At 40.9% G+C, this 16,560-nt stretch overlaps 2 protein-coding genes across 2 annotated transcripts; one reads left to right on the top strand and one right to left on the bottom strand.

Moving 5' to 3' along the window:
- Positions 1-940: 940 nt before the first annotated feature.
- wdr83os (WD repeat domain 83 opposite strand) lies at positions 941-6,162 on the bottom strand. Its single transcript, XM_071527963.1, has 4 exons — positions 6,012-6,162; positions 5,192-5,297; positions 3,762-3,859; positions 941-1,336 (listed from the first exon to the last, which is right to left on the bottom strand). Exons 1-4 carry the CDS (start codon positions 6,059-6,061, stop codon positions 1,270-1,272), a joined length of 321 nt encoding a protein of 106 aa, XP_071384064.1. The 5' UTR covers positions 6,062-6,162; the 3' UTR covers positions 941-1,269.
- Positions 6,163-6,308: 146 nt separating this feature from the next.
- wdr83 (WD repeat domain containing 83) lies at positions 6,309-15,531 on the top strand. Its single transcript, XM_071527964.1, has 10 exons — positions 6,309-6,446; positions 6,796-6,906; positions 7,939-8,059; positions 9,115-9,220; positions 10,194-10,242; positions 10,500-10,626; positions 11,007-11,074; positions 11,439-11,547; positions 12,534-12,648; positions 13,515-15,531. Exons 2-10 carry the CDS (start codon positions 6,804-6,806, stop codon positions 13,671-13,673), a joined length of 957 nt encoding a protein of 318 aa, XP_071384065.1. The 5' UTR covers positions 6,309-6,446; positions 6,796-6,803; the 3' UTR covers positions 13,674-15,531.
- Positions 15,532-16,560: the final 1,029 nt, after the last annotated feature.

Here is a 16,560-nt window from a genome sequence, read left to right as displayed (position 1 = left end):
CTGAACTTCGAGATCTACATCCAGCAAACTGTGACAGTTTTTAATATCCAAATTACGCAGCCCACCGATCAATGCTGACGATAACTGCTGACACAGACAAATTCAATATCCTCTCCTCTGATAACAATCAACAACAAATGCATCATTCTGACTGGGGGCAGACACGTTTTTTAAAAAACCACAACAATAGGGTAAAAGGAGTTGTTTAAGCCTTCTTCCTCAATAAATGGAAAAGACCCAGTTGGCGTTTTGGGATGCTTCTGTAAGTCGGGACCAAATCAGGGAAAAAGCAGCAGAGTTTGCTGAGACGGTGGCTGCTGGCGGCTGAAATGCCCAGTCGGCGCGGCCGGAGCAGAGCCAGGCCTCGGCAGACATGAGTTATAAGGCCACTAAATCAGTTTCAGATCCAGCTGACTCCCCTACTCCCTGTCTGTTGTCAGCACACACACACACACACACACACACACACACACACACAAACAGAAGCGATGAAGGCAGTGTGTGTCTGCTTGTGTTGTAGAGCAGAAAGAGCAGTGCTTTAGAGGCCTTACTAGATAGAGGTTTGAAAGGGATAGATTTAAGGCTTTGAAGATTAAAGCAAAGTGTGTGTGTGTGTGTGTGTGTGTGTGTGTGTGTGTGTGTGTGTGTGTGTGTGGGTGGGTGGGTGGTTGATTAGCAGGCTGTTGATAGCAGCTCCTGAATAGAGAGAAGACTAGGAAAAATCCCCGGATCAATGAGACATGAAAGTGCACACGCACAACTCCCATACAGAATGATTCCGTACAAGAAAACAAAATAATTCTGTACTGTAAGTTTTTTCATATCTTAATGTTAAATAGACATATAATCCTTCCTATAGACTGTTCATCTGTGGGTGAGGTGGGGTTTATGTGTTCAGTGCATTAGCATCTTCTTCCAAAGACAAACACAAGCACAGCAGTTACTTTTAAAACCGTACGACTTTATTTCCGACAACCTGCAGCAGGTCAACCAAACAGTAATATTTCAACGTTTTCATCAAGAAACAAAGGACTTAGAAAAGATTGAATAGAGAAAAAAAAATGAGAACGGAGTGCAAGGATCCATCTGATCTCTCCATTTTGGTCTAGTGTCCTTGTTACTGACCACCTCTCTTCTTTCACATTATCTTCCTTTCCGTCTTTTGTTTTTTTTTCCCTCCCCGATGGCCAGTGGGCCAATCAGCTGCCTCGTCTCCCGCTCCAGCACCAACAATATATACTTCCACGCTCTGCTGTGATTGGTCCTTGGTTACCATGGCGGCGACATCGGCTGTGGGTTCTGGAGGTAGGACATCACAACTGCTGAGATGGACAGCCTGCAGACAGAGGGGAGAATGGGAGACAAAAGAAGAATTCAGGCCCATTAAAAAGTATTGTTGGTCCTCCAAAAGGTTCCATTTGTTATTTTTTTACAGCATCAAATAATATCATCAGGATCTACATTTTCTTTCTTTGTAGATGTGTTACAAGTATGGTTTTCAGACTTGGCTTTGAAAATGAAATTAAATGAGTGTTGGGTGACAATGGTTCCCTGGAGCAGCCAGTGTTGATGGTTAAACATTCAGGAACTCCTGTGGAGATTCAGGTAAATGCGAAAAAATAAGAAATTCTACCGAAGTGAAATATCACTTTGAATGTCAAGTTTACCAGCAAAACGGTGATTCAAAAATGTTGATGGAAATGAGAAAGGCCACACTAAAGCTTAGTGGAGAGAAAAGAATGAGAGAAAGAAAAAATATTTATTCATTTTATTTCATTTGTAACCCTATAGGCTCGGTTACACCAGGAAGTGCTCGGATTGGCGAAATTTATTGGCACGCTGTGGCAAAACCACACATTTGATTTAGTGCTAGTGGCAGACTTTTGGCCAGACTGGCCAGTAGAACAGCATTGACTTGCTTTGAATTGCTAGCTGGCCATGTTGAACTTGACTTGATTCACAACCAAAAGATGCTTTGGCTATCATGTTAATATAAAATACTGTGATGACTTGACACCAATGAGTGCTTCCTCGATGTTGGCAGAAGGGGGTCGGGTCTATCCCACCAGTCCTTTCATGCTGGTTGAGCATTGGTGAGACTCTCAGGTCAGCTCTGACACTCGGGTCGAAGCTGAACCAAATGTGAGCTCTGCACCAGGTGAGCAAAGTGAACTGAAGTTGCACACTGTTCCGCTGAAATGAACAGAAGGTGAAGAAAATGGCAGCGGTGTGACCGGCCTGTAAGTGTATCTGCACTGTCAGTAGCACTGTCCCTGTCTAGTAGGACTGCAACTATCAACAGTTTTCATTATCAATTAATCGATCACTTATTTTTTTCAATTAATCAATTTATTATTTAGTCTATAAAATGTCAAAAATTTGAAATACCCATGACAATTTACCAGAGCCCAAAGTGATGTCTTAATTTTGTTTTTTACTTAGTCTGAGCAGCCAAAAAATCCCCAAAGTATTATTGTATAATGATATGAAACGCAGCAAATCTTAGCATTTGTGAAGCTGTAACTAGCAAATGTTTGGTATTTTTAATTGGTAAATGACTAAAACTATTAATCGATTATCAAAATTATAATGGATTCATTTTCTGGCGATCGACTAATTGATTAATTGACTAATCGTTTCTAATGTAGGTGAGAGTATGTCTGGTCAGGGCTGACAGCCGGTATAAAGGGCAGGTACCAGCCACCAGAATGTAGTGCTGAGGGTGTTGTGGGGCCAATTCAACCCAACATCTGTGGTGGGAGGTTAACACTTGATAACCTCTAATGACATACCTGCTCTCACTCACCCCTCCTTTCTTCTTACATCCCCTCCAGGTGTCTATGAACGCACTCACCTTTGTTTAATAACACAAGGGATAGTTACATCATATCCCGGCTATTGAGAAATGACCTAAAACTGGCCTTGAACCAGCGTCTACGTAGCCGAGGCTGGCACATTAAGTTCATCCTCTGACATTACTTGCTGAGCCAAACATTTTGCGTTACTAAACTATGAGTGCATCAGGCTCGTCTTCAGTATGGCCTCATCTAGCCAATGGACCGGAACGCATTTCCTCACTGCAAATCTGTCTGAGGGGCCCAACCCAGCTTCCCTGGACAGCTGCCCTACTGTACTACACTTTTATAAGCAAATGGAAATGTGCCATCCCTGGAGGTCACAGTTAAAAGCTTTTTGGACATTAAAGTTAAAGCCTGTCTAGAGTCCCAGTGGCAGGTAGAAGCAAGTAGGTTTTAAAGCTGCACTAGGCAAGATTTTAATGTAAAAATACACCCCTCTTATCAGCCTAAAACACAAAGTGGGGCAGCAACAGAGAAGAGCGTCCCATCCGCTGGCTGTAGATTCTCCGTTTGCCCACATTAAATTCTGGGGTTGGGTATGGACACTTCTCTGCCCATAGGAAGTGACAAATTAAATCTTAAGAGCAAAATCCAAACTGCCTCCTAAACAGTAGTGAGCAGCGCTCCGTCCAGAGAAAGCTGGACTCACTAACGTTAAAAGTTTAGTTACTTGCTGCCATTTGAAGCTGCCAACATGTGAAGTTGCCTTGTGTAGCTTGAATATGTTTATAATAAGTCATTATAAGAGCACTTATTGCTTTATTTTTTGATCATAGCAGATCTGGGCAGTCACATCCCCCCCTTTTCTCATTTTTTACACACACAAATTAGTGTGGGAATGATGCACTGCAGGCACACACACACATATATGTACTGTACACACACATATCATTTCATACTCACATGAAGCTGCTCATCATCTGTTTGGTGTCCTCTGAGCTTCTGGAGTTAGCAAAGCTGATGAAGGAGCAGTAGACTGCTATCCACGCACACCACTTCAACTGGAACACAAACACAACACACAGGCTGAGTGAACAAGGCCCCACACTGCTCCTCTATTTGGTGTTTTGACTTTAAGCTAGTTTAAGGTTAGCAAAGAAGACTTCATGACATTTTACAGGACCTGAAGTTCCCATATTTTAAGATGATAATAGCCCCATACAGCAGAAGCAGGTGTGGTGGCTTCACACCAGGATGAAGTCAAACACATTTCATGGCCTCATCCAATCACCAGATCTATACTTATGAGACGTTGTGGAGGTCAGCATGCAAAGTAGATTTCTAGCTCCTTCATCCTTCAAAGAATCGGAACCTTTCCTTCTTGAAGAATGGTCCAATATCCCACTACACACAGTTCAGGGCTTGGATGACAAGGTACTTGATATTCATATATTGTTATGGGTTTCTGTTATTTTTGTACACTCCCTGTAACAACATACAGTACTATGAGTGCATTTGTAGCATGAGCGGCTGCTGTGGGGATGGAAACCCTAAAGCTGGCGGTGTTAGCGCCATGCTCTGCCTATTGAGATCTACATAATATTTGTGAATATTGGCCTGTGCTGAGAGTTTTTACTGGAAACGAGCAATATGTTTTGAAGACACATTTAAAAGTAACTAGCTGTTTGAACATGAATTGTTTGAAGCTTCCTGATGAAGGCCAATGCTGAAACGCGTTCAAGTGTTGTGTTTTTAAATGTCTCGATGAGCCCATAAAGGCTTTTTAATGTTCAAAGAAGAGTGCCTTGGACTTTTGTGTCATTCAGTTACATACTCCAAACCAAAGAGCACCGTCTTTTGAAGGTTTTTTTTTTGTTTTACACTATTTTTGGCACACTGGTTTTTGAAATGTTTTGAAGACACATTTAAAACCAACTAATCCAAAAAGAATGCTGTGCTGACTAAAAACCAAACAATCAGTTAGTGAAATAATCCACTGAGAGACCTAGCAGCCAAACAGCCCCCCCACCCCCACCCCCCCATCCCCCTCTGTGTTTGTGTCCTCTGTGCTGAAAGGCAGCCGCTGCCCTTCAGCCCACCATCTAAAAGGTGAGTTTACCTTTAATCTTCTAAATGGAATGAGCGGGATGGACAAATATCCTCCCTTTTGGGGCAACACCCCTTTAGTGTGGTCACAAACACACACACACACACACACACACACACACACACACACACACACACACACACACACACACACCCAGGCAGAAGATGGGGGAGGGGAGAGAGTCTGGCAGAGTTTCAGTGTGGCCGTGGTCACACACACACACACACACACCAGAGGATGGGACTGTCTGTGTGTGTGTGTGTGTGTGTGTGTGTGTGTAGGTCACCTTGAGCATCAGTCCACACATGCTGAAGATCATGCCGAGCAGGTTCATGTAGTCGGGGGTGGGGTCTTCCAGGGTGGGGTTGGTCTCTGTGCTGGGGGGCTTATACCTGCAACAACACACAGATATTGACCAAACATACAACAATATAACAGATACTGAATGTTTACCTGTAGAGTGATATGTACAGGCTACTGTGTATTGTACTATGTCTTGCATTGTCCCTTTCTACTTAATGTGAGGTCCTGTCACTAGTATATGTTTATCAGTATGTACATGTCACTTGAGTTGACAAATTGACTATAGTTGTCACTTCTTTTTGCACTAATGTCAGAAAGACAGATCACTATATTTTTATTGTGCGTGGCAAATAAAGTGTTTCTCATTCTGATCACACCAAGAATGTAGAAAACATTAATAACCAGCTGAATGGAAGCATAATAGTAATGTGAGTTACTAAAGTACCAGACTGTCATTAATGAGACTGGCCTGGGTAAGCAGCTATGAAACACCATGACGAAATGACAGATAGTCGTCCCTATAGTTTTAAAACAATACTATCCAGCTGTTAAAGGGCGAGCTGCCCGTTTTTATGGCAATTTTGAATCGCAAAACAGTCAAAATGTTGACAGCCAACTTAATATTAGGTAATAACCGTCTTAGGACGACTGTTCAATGGCATTTAAATCCTATAGCTAAGTGCTAATCGCTTTAGCCTCCGCTGACTGAGCTAAAGGTTAGCTGCCGTTAGCCACGCTAGCTAGATTCGTCGACAGCTAGCTAGCCAACTCCATCAAGGAAAGCTATTTTCTGTATAACATACCGCAAAATCTTATTTTGTCTTCTCGGGTCTGCCATGTTGTTAGAAGACATGTTATGTCGAAATGTCCTATTGTTGTGATTATTAATAAAAAAATATAAACCCAGTGGTAGTCAGACAGCTGATCGGCTACTTCGTGAATGGACTGAAAAGTTGACAGTTCCGGCCGGTTTCAAAATAAAAGCTGAACCTGATTTACACACGCCAAGAAGAAACAGGGAGAACGCTTTTGAACTTTTATTTTGATGTGAAGATTTGATCCCAGTATGCATCGCGTGTACTAACGGAAATGCGTGAGACTGGGGCGACAGAGAGATGAAATGAATAGAAGATTGTAGAAACTGTGCATGAAGCCTTGTTACATTCATACTATAATATCGATTTGGAAAGTTATCATGGCACAGCCGTGAAATTTAACTCTTTGGAAGAACATTTCAAGTAAGTAAATGGCAGGAAATTGCTACTAGGGGGTGGAAATTACTATCTACAGAGCTAAATACTAGTCAGTAAAACACTCTACTTTTGTCTCAGTTCATTTGTTACGTTTCAAGATAATAACTAGATAAGAAATGTATTAGTCCATAAGCTAAATCATGCAGATAGTGCACATCTGATCAGTTATTTCTAGTAATAGCTTTGTTTGTCTAGCAGTTTTCAAGCTTGCAAGTGTACAAAGTGCTGCAAAGTAAAGAAATAAAACAAACACTGACAGTCAGCTATAATGAAGTGAAGACTTGCTGCAGTACTGCTGACATGCTGGTGTTGTGCTTATCCCCATGGCACACAGATGAAGTGATGTCGTTCCCCCTGCCTAAACCCCAGGCTCCCCAGCTGCCCCAGCACCTGCTCAGGACTGTAGACTGTCAGCAGGGGGCTGTCAGGGCCGTCCGCTTCAACGGTAAGAGACTAAACATTACGGGTGTCTGGACTGGAGGTAGGTTGTGGGTAGATTTCATGTAGCGGGTGTCATCAGAAATCCCAGACACCCAAATATGCTTCATAACATCTGACTATAGTCTTCATATCGGTGACATACCAGCTCTCACCCACCCACCCCACTGTCCTCCAACATCCAAGCCAGGCGCTCACCCAAAAATATATTACATATTTGTAGTTTGTGCACCTGTATAACCAATGGGTAGAGCATAGCACTAACTACCAGAGGTGTGACCAAGTCATCTGTGCTCGAGTCTTGAGGCACAAGTGTCAAGTCCCAAGTCTAAATGTAGATTACGAAGTCAAGTCAATGTTATTAATGTCAAGTCTCAAGTCTAAATGTAGAACACCAAGTTAAGGCAGAACAAATCCAGTCAAGTATCAATTTAATATCTTAGAAAAAACATTTCAATGCAATCTGGTTTTAATAGGATAAAAACTTGGTAAGAGCATCATGAGTTTGATTTCTATAATCAGTTTCAACTTAAATAAATTCAATCATTCCATACAAATTCAGAAAACAGAATTTAAATTCAGTCGTCTGCTGGAACAAATCTCATCACTTTCAATCCGAGTCATTTACACAAACACAAGATCTCAAGTCAAGACTTTAGAAACCTTTTCAAGTCATCAAAGCACAAGTCAAGAGTCGAGTCCCAAGTCACCAGAACCCAAGTCAAGTCAGGTCTGAAGTCTTCTCTTCATGCATCAAGTGAAGTCTCAAGCGATTAAAACTGGGACTCGAGTCCAAGTCATGTGAATCGAGTCCCCACCTCTGCTATCTACATAGCTGTTGTACATGTGGTATCCTAATCTGTACCCTGTTAATTTGCCGATGCACTGGCACAACCCACGCTAAAATGTGTGCGTTCACACACAGTGCACAGTCAGGCGCTGTGGATAAAAGCATCCACCAAATGGCTTTCTGTCCTGGTAGATATGTCACATCTCCCTCCTCTCCCCTCTCCTCTCTCCCCTCTCCCTCCTCCGTCAGCTGATGGGAACTACGTGCTGTCCTGCGGCAGCGACAAATCCCTGAAGCTGTGGAGTGTGAGCCGAGGCACTCTGCTGAAGACCTACAGCGGCCACGGGTACGAGGTCCTGGATGCCGACGGGTGACAGACTTTTTTACTGCCTCCTCTACACTAAGAAGCCTATAGTTTTAAAATGGCATGATGTATGTGAAGCAGTGCATTGCTGAAGAAGAGCAAGTGAGTCTTAAAGGATAACAGACCAGCACCAGTGTTTTGTCAACTGCAGATGATTTTACCAAACATTTTAAATGTGCCTTTCTGTCTAAATTTGTTTCTTGTTGTGTAGTTACTGAGACCCAAACCATGCATTCTGGTTTCATTTTGCTCTTAGACTACTCAAGCCAAACAATAATCTCAATAACATGAAAAAACAGGAAGAATGTGGGTGTTGAAATGTCAGATAGATAGATAGATAGATAGATAGATAGATGGATAGATAGATACCGGAGATGTACAAAACAATGAAAACACCACATGAATAAGGGCTTTAATTTCAAAGTAACTACAGAGGCAAATTGTACTAAGTTGAATTCAGCATGTGTCAGCTTTAAAACAGATCTAACAATCACCACTTTTTTGGCTACATTTTAAAAGCTGCACAAGACAACTGTCAGAGTCCAGAAGAGGCCAGATAGCCTGAGCCTGAATTGCAGGAGCATCGGTCACAAAAACTGCAAAATTGTTTAATGTGGCCAGGGGAACACTCTGGAAAATCATGACAACTTATGCAAAACACAGACAAACTGTATCAGCAAAGAGGAACAGGGGGCACAGCTTGGTAGACGGATGCTAGACACTACAAAACTACAGTTTCAAAATAACCACAGTGATTGTAAGTCGAAGCTCACTGACAGGATTAGATGGACACAGGATAAGGTTAGGATAATGCTAGTTAAATAAAACTATAAAACTACGACCTCGAAATGACCACAGTTCTGCACACAGTTCAGGAGTTGCATGACAGCATTACTAGGAGGATTGATGCTGTTTAGATAGGTAGATAGACAGACACATATTGACATCCACACATCGTTAAGGTAAAAAAAACCCAATATAAATAAGTACAAATATAATAACTTTTTGCCCACATGCATGAATTATAACGGTGCTTGTGTTCTCATTGGCTGCTTCCACAGTTCCTATGACAACAGCCAGCTTTGCTCCTGTAGCTCCGACAAGACGGTGATCCTGTGGGACGTCGCCTCGGGACAGGTCACACGGAAACTCAGGGGTCACGCCGGGGTCAGTTCTGCTGCTAATGACTCTCTGTTGATTTATTTTTTAGTGGACATTTTTAAAGCCGTTCAGGTTTGTTTTTCTCTCACCAGCGCAGTTTCGCATTTTTGCGACTGTGGCCTCCGTTCATTTGTTCAGACAACACTAATCAGACTTTGATGAAACTTGGCAAAATGATGCATCTCACTAATGCATTACACTCTGATTACACTCATTGTCCCAAAGGTGACACTAACCCACATTCACGTACCAATGGATATATCAGAAGAACAAATTTTCATACTTCACATTTCATAAATTTCACATGAACACCAGTCAAAATCAGATGATGAAGTTGGAAATTTGTGCTGGTCAAGTTTCCAGGTTATGATATAAATCTTCTCAACATGGTGTAAAAATCTGAATAATATACTTAGGCGCTTAAAATCTACTTGGTCACATACCTGACCAAGTAGATTGATCATTGTTCTCGCGAAGAAACTGGTAGTTTTGTAGGTAGAAAGTGCTTTTTTAAAGTAAGAAGCAGCCAAATCCACATTATCCTTTTCAGGACGTGTTTGTTCATCATTTGACTTCCAGGTTTGATTTTCCAATAAAATAGCACATGAATACAACGCTGTTTAGCAGCCGACTTTAGTCCCGGATGTCGGACTTTCCCGCCGGCATGTGAACACACCATACAGTTAGAAGACAAAAATGGGACTGATTTGTTGCTGATTGTCCCAGAGCAAGACTGCATCATTCATGGAGGGCGACACGTTTACTGTTGCCTTGTTTTTCCTCTTTCATAAAATCAAAAATGTTTGATTTTATACATGTAAGGAAATAAACTACAAACTCTGAGAGGAACAGCACTGCATTGCATTACATTATCCAAGCGTTGTGTGTCAGCTGTTGTGAGAAGAAAGGAGTGAGGATGATGTGAGGGAAAAGGAACAAGCTCAAGTTTCCTCCTCTGACTTCAATCTTCTGTTTACAGAAAGTCAACTGTGTCCAATTCAATGAGGAGGCAACTGTCATTTTGTCTGGTGAGTCTCTCACATACACATACAATACACAATACACTGTTGAATATATCTGATATACATTGTGTCCTATGCTGCATTTGTGTAACGTACATAAACTCATCAAGGCTGTTTCCTCCACATAAATCTGTCTGATCATTAAACTGATTCTAATTGTGATTCAGTACTTCCTCAATAAAATTAGTGTGTTTATCTGTTTGTGTTGTGTGTGTTTTCTGTGTGTGTGTGTGTGTGTGTGTGTGTGTTTTCTCACCATGCAGGGTCCATAGACGGGACGGTGCGGTGCTGGGACACCAGGTCCCGCAGGTTTGAGCCCATCCAGGTTCTGGACGAGGCCCGGGACGGCGTCAGCAGCCTGAAGGTGGTGCAACACGAGCTGCTGACCGGGTCAGAGAAGCGGAAATACTATGTGCAACGAAAGCCAATACAATTCTTATTAGAGTTGATTTTGATGGATTCTTTTTCTGCAGGTTACTGAAACAAAGTTGCTAATAGCACATTGAGAAAGTCTTCAAGTGACTCCAATTTTATCATTTTGAAATATCACACATGCACTTTTGTTGCATATCGGCATCTTTCTGTGTCCTAGAGAAGGATTAAATTGGTGCAAGCTTGTTGTGAATATTCCCTACATTACAATAACAGGTGACGCTCTTATCCAGAGTGACTTAGACTGAGTGAAACAGTAGAATGAACTGACCAACGATGCCCACAACCAATGTTACTCAGACACAATATTCTGTAAACACTCAGCATCTTCTGTTCAGGTCGGTGGATGGCAGACTGAGGCGCTACGACCTGAGAATGGGACAGCTGCATGTGGACTTCATCAACAGTCAGTAACTGTGTTTGTACTTTTTTAAACACAAATGACACAAATAATAAAGTCACATTTTCACAGTAGAGAGGAGTAAGCTAGCTGGTTAGAGTAGAAATGTCTAGTGAAGAAGTCACTGTATCACCATGATGAATGCTGAAATAATAATACTGCTTTTTTTTCATTGCTTGAGAATGAAATGTGTTGTGATGCCGGTTGTTTACTCGTACCACTGTCCTCCATCGTCGAGCAGTTGTTGTTTTTTTTGGGGGTTTTTTGTTGAGCAGTTGAAAATGTGAGTAGGTGGAGGGGGTAGGGGTGTTTTCTCGGGAAATAGAACCTTCTAACAGTGTGAGTGTGTGTGTGTGTGTGTGTGTTCCAGGCCCCATCACGTGTGTGTGCTTCAGTCAGGACGGACAGTGCACCCTGACCTCCACTCTGGACTCCACAGTCAGACTGCTGGACAAAAGCACCGGGGAAATGCTGGGAGAGTGAGTAGCGTTCAGACAGGCGGCGGGCGTTTCCCCAGCAGGGTTGGGCCGATTCAGGAGGTGGATTTCATTTTAAAAATCCAAATTAAAAGTTCTAAAAGAGAGAGAAGTCTGTCCTACCTCGCTCCAAACCGGCCGCTTAACCAAACACAGGAGCTCTAATTAGTTCTTCCAAAAGGACAAACCCACAGACAGAGCCCAGAGCGCTTAACAGTTACAGCACTAATATTTTATTGTGAAAGGACAAGAATAAAACAATAGAATAGAATAGAATGATCTTTATTGTCATTATACTCAGGTACAATGAAATTTGGCCTGGCTTCTCTCGGTGTAGTTAAAATAAAACAAATAAATAAAAGCAGTAGTAAAAGCAGTAATAGCAGCATAATGTTACGAAAGACTTGTGCAAGTACAACTTAAAAATAAAAGGCACCAGTTAAATTAAATTTACACATTTACAAATTTACAAAGGTTGAATGTTTATAAATGTTAATAAATAGACAACTGACAACAACTGACATTTCGACATAGCAGGTGCCTTCCTCAGAGTCACATTTACACATTTACCTGTTATACCAAAACATTAGTCCTGTTTGAAGTAGCCTATGGATCTTAACAGTAAAAAAAATCTAAAACTTTTTGTTCTTATATATTAGCAGATATGAATCGTTTTGTTCCAACATGTGATATCCAACTTTTGAAAAATTACAAAATGGTGGACAGCATTAAAGTAAAGCACATTATGGTTTTACTGTATGAGTCATCTTTAAGGGGTCTGGAGTCATCTCTGACCTCTACTGGTGAATTTGCAGAAACTTTGATAGAACTTCTCTCCTCCTACACAAGTCTCTGACACAGCCTGTGCAGCGGAGTCACCCGAACATTTAGTGACCTCGACGATTAAAGTAGTTCTGATTCATGTTGTTGTGATGGTAATGTTGATGGTAGGATTTCATTGTTTTGTGTTTTTTTGTTTTTTTACTCAGGTACACAGGACACAAGATGAAGGGCTATAAGCTGGACTGCTGCCTCTCCAGTAAAGACACCCACGTCCTGAGCTGCTCAGAGGACGGACACGTCTACTGCTGGGACCTGGTGGAGGTAAATGTCGAGTTACAAGTGTCTTTAACACAACGGGTTCATCACAAAGAGTCTTACAGAACAACAGTGGATATAAATACAGACAAAAGCAAGAGAGAACTGGAAGGCACTTGGTAGAAAGCGAACTTCCACCAACGCTGAACAATTCTCCAACTTGAAAAGCTGCAGCCTCTGTAACAGTTCATGTGTTTTTTTTTAATCTTTTCTCTTCTGATGCTGGTTAGCAGTAGAGCTGCAACGATTAATCGATTAATTGATTAGTTGTCAACTATTAAATTAATCGCCAACTATTTTGATAATCGATTAATCGGTTTGAGTAATCTTATAAGAAAAATAAGTCAAAATTCTCTGATTCCAGCTTCTTAAATGTGAATATTTTCTGGTTTCTTTACTCCTCTATGACAGTAAACTGAATATCTTTGGGTTGTGGACAAAACAAGACATTTGAGGACGTCATCTTGGGCTTTGGGAAACACTGATCCACATTTTTCACCATTTTCTGATATTTTATAGACCAAACAACTAATCGATTAATCAAGAAAATAATCGTCAGATTAATCAACAATGAAAATAATCATTAGTTGCAGCCCTAGTTAGCAGCAGACTTGGACGTCCCGCATGTCAAACTTTCCACCAGCACATGAACGCAGCATGACAGTTATGGCTAAAAAAACAATAATTGTCTAATGGTGGAAATCCCAGATCCAGATTATCACCAAAATAACCAAATTAACTGATTGTTGGGCCAAGGGCAATCTGCCCACCAAATACATTTGTAACTTTTTGATACAAACAATGACAGAAGATGAATTTTAAAAAAAAAGAGCAAAGTAACATTTAACATTCCTTACTGTTCTTACCTCCAGGGGTCTTTGTCGTTGAAGCTGCCGGTGGGGAAAGCTGTCGTCCAATCGCTGTCCTTCCATCCCACAGAGACCCGCCTCCTGACAGCCATGGAGGGGCGTGTCCAGGTGTGGGGGGCGGAGCCAGAGGAAACGGAGGAGGAGGAGGCGACGGCTACATAGGGAGAGTGAAAATAGTCAGTGGCTGCATTTACATACAGAGAGGATTCTGTTAACCTGATAACTGCAGTAACCTGGTTTTGGGTCGAAACATGTAAACATCCTAACTGGATTAGAGTCCAGGGGCTGGATTCACCAATGTGTTCTTAAGATAGATCTTAAGAAATGACATAAGAGGAAAATTTAGGAAGTTCTTAAGAAGGCTCTTAAGTGCAATTCCTCAATATTTTCTTAGTAACAGTTTCATTTCTTATGAATATCTTTAATTTTCCTACTTCAGAACTTCTCAAAATAGGGCCTGAATTAATTATGGTTAATAAACTTTAGGCTTACTGCCATTGAGGCTAGGAGACAAGGCTAGGAGGCTAGGAGACAAGGCTAGGAGGCAACCCAAAGTGCTTCCATCTACAAAACAATTGGGTAAAAACCTATTTAGGGCAACTACATCTGATGAAGTATATGAAAAGATTTAAACATTGGTTGCTGTTGGTAACTGTAAAATTTGCAGCTTATTTTCAACAGACATGAGACAGAGGCCTACCTGGCCCTACACCAAATAAAGCTTTACAATAAATGTTCATCTTAATGTTAGGTGTGGGGAACCTATGAAAACTATAACCTACTTGTCTAAAATGTGTTTACATATATGATATTAGAGGCTTACCTTTTCACTGTAGGAGTTTTAAGACAGGTGAAGAAGTCTTAAAGTTAAGAAAAAAAATCAAGAACAAATTTGAGAACTTTCATTTCAAGAATACCATTTATTCATAAGTTTTTTCTTAGGAAGAAACATAAGAAGAAAGTTAAGAAAATATATAAGAACCGTTTTTGAGAATAGCATTAGCATAGACTAAAGTTAAGAAAAAAATGGCACTTCGAGAGGATTTTTTTTTCTTAAGAGGGATTTGTGAATCCGGCCCCTGGTTCTTTGAGTATGAGAAACTCAGTTAAGAATCCTGGCTTACTCCCATATTAAACGGGTTAACTGTGGCATAAAAACCTCTTATTTACATCTTACTTCCACACTTAGTTTTCCCTGTCAGGCAACGGTACTTTTTTTTTTTTTAGGGCTGTTGACATTTCCAGCAGCTCCTACAGCCGGGTATTCTTGACATCTGTGATTCATTGAAAAAGTACAATTGCCTGTACAGTCAGGTTATTTGTCATGAGTGTCAATTAGATCGCACAGATACTGAGATCATCATTTCTTTCCTCTGTATTGGAAATAACCGGCTATTGCTTAGTCAAAGAGGGAAAGGAGAATATTCTGTTAACTGGTTTATTCATGGCAAAAGGGGAAACTCACTTGCAAGTCATCAAAGGTTTAACAAGAATAAGAACTGGAGTGCATGAAAATGAAGCCACTGTAAACAGCCATGCTGGAAAAGGCTGAAGTCTCATTGTGGTTTGAACTGAGCGATGTGCAGTAGATACACAGAAGGCCATCTGGGAGCATCCAGGCACAGCTAACTCACTAGCCATGCTACCAGTCTGTCTTTATGGCTGCTAGCATTACAAAGATTTTAGTTCTTGGCAGAGAGAAGCAAACACTGAATGTACAGGTCGACATGGCTGACAGGAAGAGAGAAAAGATGTTTGGATTCGATTTACAGATCTAAAAAAAATACATGATTTGGATGGGAATGTACTAGTGATGTGTTACTTAGTGTGTTCCCTGCCAGTGTTTCTCCATCTGTATGTGAAGGCCGTGAGCGAAGAACAACCAAATGAACTGGCCTCTTGCTAGCTGGGCTACAGGCTAGCCTGGACACTGTTGGATTTAAGTGTGAGTGTGTGTGTGTGTGTGTGTGTACACTTATTTTGAGAAACAGTCAAATATTTTTGTACATAACTTTGAATAAACCTGTTTTCTTATTAAATTGGACCATATTATGTCATTTATTATGTCACCAACAATGTTTAGTTACGTACATGTTTGTCTTTATTAGGAACAGTACACACACTGAACATGGCATATTATAAAATAAGTTAATCAGAATGACAAAGGAATGGTAACAAATAAATAAATAATTTATCGTACATAAATACATTTTTGATTGTCGTTGGACCGTTGAGGGTTTCGTTTGAACTGTGAAGAACTTTACTCAGCTGCGCTGTTTTGAACCAGAGTGTCGTACGCAGCATCGTACACATGATCCACTCTTATCAATCCCAAAATTGCACTGAAGATTTTTAAATATTAAATACACATTTCTTTTGATCTTATTTACAAAACAAAGTCAAGTAGTTTCTTGCAGTGTCATGTCTCTGTTCAGTTCTACCCTTTCTAGACCACATTACCAGAAAATCAGATATCCAGCAAAGGGTGATATTGGTTTGACATTAAACAGTATTTACAAAAAAACAAAAAGTCTTAACATTGTCCAAAATCCTATATATGACTGCTGTCAGGTGAGAACCTCATGTCCAAAATGTCAATTATTTTGGAACTAAGAATGGCCATACAGTGTAGAGTTCATTCAATTGGTTGAAGAATTTTCTCACCCTGTCATCATCAAGTTAAAACATGAAATCAACAAAATTGGAGTTATGAGATTCTCACCATTGGGTTTTCACCCAACAGTGATGATATGCTACATATCTACTTTGGGAAAAAAAACATTACTTTAAGTTCATCATGCAACCACAGACTTAAATTACCTACTATCATTTAAGAAAGTTCTAATTCATTACAATTTTGTGCAATAAATTGTTTTGTAAGCGTCGGTGTCAGTTTTTTTCAATTGGAATGAAACTCTTCATTTACAGAAATTACAAGAGCACCTGCTAGCAGACTTGTCCCACAGTTTCCCCTCTTCCTCCCAAAGCATCTCAACAGCTCCACACCTCCACCCCCCCACCCCCCCCCCCCCTCTCTACGGTCAGCCCC

This window comes from Centroberyx affinis, unplaced genomic scaffold (genome assembly GCF_046629955.1).
Source record: "Centroberyx affinis isolate AG114_WGS23_722 - 3 ecotype Tasmania unplaced genomic scaffold, CSIRO-AGI_Caff_v1 ptg001596l_1, whole genome shotgun sequence".
Classification (NCBI taxonomy): Eukaryota; Metazoa; Chordata; class Actinopteri; order Beryciformes; family Berycidae; genus Centroberyx; species Centroberyx affinis.
This window is presented reverse-complemented; position numbering and strand designations above follow the sequence as displayed.